This window comes from Perca flavescens, chromosome 5 (assembly GCF_004354835.1).
Source record: "Perca flavescens isolate YP-PL-M2 chromosome 5, PFLA_1.0, whole genome shotgun sequence".
In the NCBI taxonomy this organism is placed as follows: Eukaryota; Metazoa; Chordata; class Actinopteri; order Perciformes; family Percidae; genus Perca; species Perca flavescens.
This window is the reverse complement of record NC_041335.1, coordinates 40,088,393-40,096,131: the sequence shown is the minus strand read 5'-3', so window position 1 is coordinate 40,096,131 and position 7,739 is coordinate 40,088,393. Positions and strand designations below refer to the sequence as shown.

At 42.5% G+C, this 7,739-nt stretch overlaps 1 protein-coding gene across 1 annotated transcript in view; it reads right to left on the bottom strand.

Moving 5' to 3' along the window:
* Positions 1-5,514, bottom strand: part of LOC114555221 (WD repeat-containing protein 5) — a 15,098-nt gene extending 9,584 nt beyond the window's left edge. The window contains exons 1-9 of the mRNA XM_028577469.1: positions 5,128-5,514; positions 4,378-4,486; positions 4,091-4,164; positions 3,855-3,944; positions 3,330-3,419; positions 3,111-3,194; positions 1,798-1,853; positions 1,545-1,591; positions 876-951 (exon numbers count right to left, since the gene is read on the bottom strand). Of these exons, the coding sequence (XP_028433270.1) occupies positions 876-951; positions 1,545-1,591; positions 1,798-1,853; positions 3,111-3,194; positions 3,330-3,419; positions 3,855-3,944; positions 4,091-4,164; positions 4,378-4,486; positions 5,128-5,196 (695 nt within the window). The 5' untranslated portion in view covers positions 5,197-5,514. The remainder of the gene's footprint in view (positions 1-875; positions 952-1,544; positions 1,592-1,797; positions 1,854-3,110; positions 3,195-3,329; positions 3,420-3,854; positions 3,945-4,090; positions 4,165-4,377; positions 4,487-5,127) is intronic.
* Between the last annotated feature and the right edge of the window lie 2,225 nt (positions 5,515-7,739).

Below are 7,739 nucleotides of genomic sequence, written 5' to 3'. Positions count from 1 at the left end.
CTGTAGAGACATGTCTATAGGTAGCAGTATACAGCACTATGTTTAACTCCTAATAAGACTGTAGAGACATGTCTATAGGTAGTAGTATACAGCACTATGTTTAACTCCTAATAAGACTATAGAGACATGTCTATAGGTAGTAGTATACATGTTTAACTAATAAGACTATAGAGACATGTCTATAGGTAGTAGTATACAGCACTATGTTTAACTCCTAATAAGACTGTAGAGACATGTCTATAGGTAGTAGTATACAGCACTATGTTTAACTCCTAATAAGACTGTAGAGACATGTCTATAGGTAGTAGTATACAGCACTATGTTTAACTCCTAATAAGACTGTAGAGACATGTCTATAGGTAGTAGTATACAGCACTATGTTTAACTCCTAATAAGACTGTAGAGACATGTCTATAGGTAGCAGTATACAGCACTATGTTTAACTCCTAATAAGACTGTAGAGACATGTCTATAGGTAGCAGTATACAGCACTGAAAACAACTCGTAAATCGACTTCGGTGGACAAAAAGAACGCACCATTAGCTTTGATTAGCTGCGCCTGGGGAAATCTCAAATCTTTAGTTTAAGAAGAAATAAGAAATGCAAGAAGTTGAAATTGTTTCAGAGAACACTGTAGAGATTATATACGAGGGAAGGCCTTCAGTTCCTCAGGAGGAGCGGGAACATGTTGCTGTGGAGACTGAGAGGGAGGTCTGGAAAACTCTAGCTTACTGGAGGAGGATGGAGGGATGAAGCTAGCTAAATGTTGGTAAGATAAAGCTAGGCGAGACATTATTTAGCTCTTAAAGCAGAGCAGCTGGTTAGTGAAGAGAGCAGCAGGGACAGACATGGCAACTTCAGGCTGGGATACTGACTTGTCCAGCGTAGCAGCCAGGATGTATTTTCCGTTAGGAGAAAACTTGACAAAAGACACCGGAGGATTGTCATCATCTGAGGAGAGGGACACAGGTTACTGTCAGAGACACCTTCAAGGCACATCACATTATATTCTAATACGTCTAAAATAAGGTCAATGTGTTCTTTACAGATACTGTTAAAAGGAGAGAAAAATAGCAGAAATGCTCCTGTCGTCTCAACCATCTACATCTGGAGGGCTGTGTCCATGTCGGTGGTTGTCAAGGACATGGACACACCAACCAGCCCACTGGCCTGCTGCCAGATCTCCAGAGCTCCACAAACCAAGAACAAGGAGTGTTCAGTAACAGGCCACAGGCATCGAGTGGTCCAACTCCACCGTAGAGTCAGTGCTGCAACGCTGACATCACTGCTTTAGCCGAGACCTGATTGGCTATATACGAAAATAAGGTCTCCGTCTACGCAGAACCGTATTCTGTCAAATTGATGCAAAACTAGAGATTGCCATCATGAAACCAAAAACTATGAAATCTAAATTTCTGTCTTTCATTTTCAGATTTTTTTTCCTCAGGAGGAGAACCCAGGGTGAGTGGTAGCAGACGGGCTGCTGAATGCCTGACGCTCTATAATAATATATATATATATATATATATAAAATATTAACTCACCAATCAGAGTCTTCAGACACTGTCCCGACGCCGTGTCCCAGATACGACTGCAGACAGACAGACAGGCTTCAGCATCACGCGTGTCTATGCTACTCTGAGGGTGTGTATTATGTATATTATATACAGTATATATGTGTGTGTCTGTCTCTCTCTGTGTGTGTGTGTGTGTGTGTGTATGCCTGTGTAAGTAAGTGTGTGTCCCTCTCTGTGTGTGTGTGTGTGTGTGTGTGTGTGTGTGTGTGTGTATACCTACCAGAGCCCATCGTAGCTGCTGGAGACGATGAGCGAGCCGTCTCTGTTGAAGTGAACCTGAAAATCCCAGAGCCAGGGTCAAAGGTCAGACAGGTTTATGTCTGTCTGTTTCACACGCGTAAATACAAATCACAATGAAGAAATATAAAACACATGTTCGTGTGTGTGTGTATAAAACATTAAACACACACCCAAAGGACATACCACATGTAAACATAAAATCACCGGAACATTTCAAGTATTAGTCTTCAAAAGTTCCATATAAAATAAGTTTAAAAAGGAGAAAACATGCAGAGAAACAGAAGGAATTGTGGCTTTTTTCTCACAATGTTTCCGACAGCAGGACATTTCTAACTCTAGTCTTCTACAGAGAGAACCACACTTTCATTCCACAAAATAAGATCCTAGCCTGGCTTGTTTGGTAAATATGGAAATGTGAATTGTTAAAGGTCCCATGACATGCTGCTTTTTGGATGCTTTTATATAGACCTTAGTGGTCCCCTAATACTGTATCTGAAGTCTCTTTAATATAGACCTTAGTGGTCCCCTAATACTGTATCTGAAGTCTCTTTAATATAGACCTTAGTGGTCCCCTAATACTGTATCTGAAGTCTCTTTTATATAGACCTTAGTGGTCCCCTAATACTGTATCTGAAGTCTCTTTTATATAGACCTTAGTGGTCCCCTAATACTGTATCTGAAGTCTCTTTTATATAGACCTTAGTGGTCCCCTAATACTGTATCTGAAGTCTTTCCCAAAATTCAGCCTTGGTGCAGAATTAAAGCCACTAGAGCCAGTCCCACAATGAGCTTTCCTTAGGAAGTGCCAACTTGCCACCGGGGCCGGGAAGCTACGATGCCGGTTAGCAGCATTAGCAGCAGCTGAGAGTTTATCATGTGACAGAGAAAACCACACACACACACACACACACACACACACACACACACACACACACACACACACACACACACACACACACACACACACACACACACACACACACACACACACACACACACACACACACACACACACACACACACACACACACACAGGTGGAGCAGTATGTCCTGTATGTTCCTTACCAGCCAACATATTTCTAGATGGAGCATGAATATGGAGCTTCTACCCCAGTTCATGCTAACGCTAATGTAACATTTCCAGCCAATAGGAACACTTGGAGTTGATGGTGGAGGTAAATATTCATGAAAAAGGACCAGTTGGTGAACGGGAAACACAGATTTAGATGATGAACTAAACCCGTCACACACTGGGTCTTTAATATTCCAGTAGGTTAGGGTGAGCAGACTCACGGCAGAGACGGGGTCAGAGTGAGCCGGCAGAGTCTTCAGACACTTTCCTGTCTTAACATCCCAGATACGAACGCTCTCATCAAACTGCAGACACACAGAGAGACCGTCAGCTCGGAGATTAATAATCATAATCATAATAATAATATTAATAATAATCATCATAATAATATTGATAATAATCAGATGGGGGTTTGTGTGGTGAGCCGGTGAACAACGTACCGATCCAGACACCACCAGGTTGGACTGAGGGTTGAAGTTACAGCAGAAGACGTAGTTACTGTGACCCTTCAGAGTCTTCAGACACTTCCCCTGGAGAGACAGACACACAGACAGAGAGACAGACAGGCAGACACACAGAGACAGACACACAAACACAGAGAGAGACAGACAGACAGACACACAGAGAGACAGACCGACAGAGAGAGATAGACAGACACACAGACAGACACAGAGAAAGAGAGACAGACAGAGACACAGAAAAACACACAGAGAGAGACAGACCGACACAGAGAGAGACACAGACAGAGAGAGAGAGACAGACAGACACAGAGAGAGAGACAGACACGGCGAGAGACAGACAGAAACACAGACACAGAGAGACAGACAGGCAGACACACAGAGAGAGACAGACGCATAGAGAGACAGACAAACACACAGAGAGAGACAGACAGACAGACAGACATATTCAGTAGGTGTGCGAGTGCTTTTTAAACATTAGTACTTTAAGAAACGTTGATGTCTTACAGAGCTGTTGTCCCAGATCTTTAGCGTTTTGTCGTCGGAGGCAGAAACAAGCAGGTTGGAGTCTGATGACCAGGAGACATCTGAGATACCCTACACACACACACACACACACACACACACACACACACACACACACACACACACACACACACACACACACACACACACACACACACACACGTCAGGACCAGGACTAAATCCAGATTGGGTTCAGGATCAGGACTTAGGAGTCTCACCAGTTTGTGTCCGACGATGGATTTCTCAAACTTGCCGTCGAACGCTCCCCAGATCTTGATCAGCTTATCGGCAGCTGCACAGAGACGTTACCGTGGTTACCGCAAAATCTCAAAGCAGCATCACGGCGTGGAACAACAATACTGAGTGGGACGGGGTGATGCGTTCAGGGACCGACACACTGTAACAATGTGTGTGTGCATCTGTCTGTGTGTGTGTATGCCTGTGTAAGTAGGTGTGTCTCTCTCTGTGTGTGTGTGTGTGTGTGTGTGTGTGTGTGTGGTCTCACAGGAGCTGGCGAGCCACTCTCCGTTGGGGCTGAACTTGACAGATGAGACGGCCTTCGTGTGTCCAGCCAGCGTGAACTTCACGGTGTAGTTTGATTTGGCCGGATTCGACTACACACACACACACACACACACACACACACACACACACACACACACACACACACACACACACACGGGAAGTTACTGCTCACATACTTTCATGATGATTAAACACAATATCTTTTCATATCTTAAAAGAATACTGAGGTATCCAAATAAACAATGTTCCCCTAGTTTCATACCAAACAAGTGATTATGAGGTTAGTTACATACATGTAGTACATTATTATCATTGTACCTGTGAACAGAACGTAAAGAATATTTGATATTTAATACTTAATAAAATGGATTCAGTCAGGTCTGTTTACAGCTACAGCGGTGTAATGTAACTAAGTACATTTACTCCAGTACTGTACTTAAGTCCAAGTGCCGTGTGTGTGTGTGTGTGTGTGTCTCTATGACTCTGCGTGTGTCTGTGCGTGCGTGACTCTGTGTGTGTGTGTGTGTGTGTGTCCCCGGGGTGTGTGTGTCCCCGGTGTGTGTGTGTGTGTGTGTGTGTGTCCGGTGTGTGTGTGTGTGTCCGGTGTGTGTGTGTGTGTGTCCGGTGTGTGTGTGTGTGTCCCCGGGGTGTGTGTGTCCCCGGTGTGTGTGTGTGTGTGTGTGTGTGTGTGTGTGTGTGTGTGTGTGTCCGGTGTGTGTGTGTGTCTCACCTTGCTGCCGGAGCCTGACGACGACTGTTTGATGTTTTCTGTCTCTGGTTTCTTCTCCTCCGTCGCCATGTTGCTAGCTCCTGTTAGCTCTGTTTTGATTGCCTGCTGCTGAAGCGGAGCTAAAGCTAACGCTACCTGCCGAAGCTAACAGCCGATCCAACTGTAGCTGTACTCAGTCAGTAGTCAGCACAGCTTCCGGGTCCGAACCGGTGCCGTGTTACCGTGAGTTGGGCCTGGAGTCTGGACCAGGTCTAGATCGGACCGTTAGAGCAGACAGAGGCTAGCCTTTTAGCTTCGACTAGCTACAGAGCAAGAATGTGCTGGCTGGAGGCACGTAGCTGCTACTGCGCATGCGTGACTGAGTTTACCTCTTCTTTGGGTGTAACTGCAGCTTGCATTGTGTTGCACTACTGCCACCTTCTGGAGCGAGTTAATAACGAAATAAAATACTGAAGTTTGCTTCATTGTAAATTTCATATATTGGTTAAACAAACAGCTTTTTAAAGATGTCACATGGTCTCTGGATACTTGTGATGGGTATTATCTCATATTATAAAGAATAAATGGTGAATTGAAAAATAATTGGATGCTATTGTGTCAACATAAAGAATATTCAAGTTAATTCTTGTAGAATCTCAATAAGATTTCCCTTGTTTCAGATCACTTCTAAGTGAAATATTTAGTTTAGTTTACTTAACATTTGACTTGTATTTGTTTATTGTTGTTAATTGTGTTTTTGTTTGTTTTAATTTTGTTCTGTGAAGCACTTAATTTACCCTAGGATCTGATGAGGCTTTCAGATTTTTCCTGATTATCCTGTAAATAATAAGTTCATTTGATATAGCACCTTTTACATACAAAGTGCTTCACATGATAAACATTTGTAAAAATACAGTACAATCCAACAGAAAATAAACAAAGGAACAAAGAAAATAATAACGGATTAAAACCTAAACCCAAAGTCAAAAGTGAATGTAAACAAATGTGTCTTCAGCTGCTTTTTAAAAGCTTCAACAGAGACTGCAGAAAGAAAGACAGTATGAAGGGCATTCCACGGGTTTGGAGCCATCGCTTCAAAGGAACGGTCACCTTTAGTTTTTAAACGAGAGCGTGGGACTACCAGTAGTCCCTGGTTAGAAGACCTGAGGGACCTGATAGTAGGGTATGGATGGTTAAAAGACCTGAGGGACCTGATAGTAGGGTATGGATGGTTAAAAGACCTGAGGGACCTGATAGTAGGGTATGGATGGTTAAAAGACCTGAGGGACCTGATAGTAGGGTATGGATGGTTAAAAGACCTGAGGGACCTGATAGTAGGGTACAGATGGTTAGAAGACCTGAGGGACCTGATAGTAGGGTACAGATGGTTAGAAGACCTGAGGGACCTGATAGGGTACAGATGGTTAGAAGACCTGAGGGACCTGATAGTAGGGTACGGATGGAGCAGGTCCTGGATATAAACAGGCACCAGACCATGCTAAACTTTATATGTAAGAACAAGAACTTTAAATTGGATCCTGAACTTCATCGGAAGCCAATGTAGCAAAAACATTAATAAAAACATTAAATAACAGTTAAGTCATCTATTAAGAAGTATCAAGCATTCAATACTGTTTGTCAAAATGTGACCGGGTTAAAGGTTTTGACTAATAATAGCCATTACTCCATATTTAGACAAATGCATTTGATGCACTTGATTGGCCAGCAAACTGGCCTGACCTGAACCCTATAGAGAATCTATGGGGCATTGCCAAGAGAAAGATGAGAGACATGAGACTGAACAATGCAGAAGAGGTGAAGGCCGCTACTGAAGCATCCTGGTCTTCCACAACACCTCAGCAGTGCCTCAGGCTGATAGTATCCATGCCACGCCGCACTGAGGCAGTAATTCATGCAAAAGGGGCCCAAACCAAGTACCGAGTACATATGCACGATTATAATTATCAGAGGGCCGACACTTCTGTATTTAAAATTCTTTTTTAAATGATGTCATGTAATATTCTAATTTTCTGAGATTTTGAATTTTTGTTTTCATAAGCTGTAAGCCATAATCATAATTATAACAAATAAAGGCTTGAAATAAATCACTTTGCATGTAAGGAGACTATACAAAATATTAGTTTCACCTTTTAAGTTGAATTACTGAAATAAATGAACTTTTGCACGTAATTTAATTTCTCAAATCACCTCAATGTTATTCTGCTGGGTTCTGAAAGTGTAAATGAGGTGGGCTTGTTCCACTTAGAATTGTTGTCATTTAAGTCTCTAAAATTAAACTGCATTGAACGGAAAATGTTTTGATAAATAATTTATTGTCGCCAATGGGGAAATGTAACCAGTCAACACATATGGGCACGCAACACCAGGAAACAAAAGACATTAAGAAGTACACAAATAATACAATAATACATACCCTGGAGCATTGTGGTTTTGTATTGTAGTACAGCCTCTAAACTCTGTTTATTTTAGGCTACTTTTAAAATTCAATCCAATCCAGTTAAAAGGGAGTTCTTGTGGGTTTTGACACACATATGTACACTAGTGGCAGAAGCTACCATTTCAAGGTGCCACCTGCGCATTAGATAAACATTCACACACATATGGCACAGCCA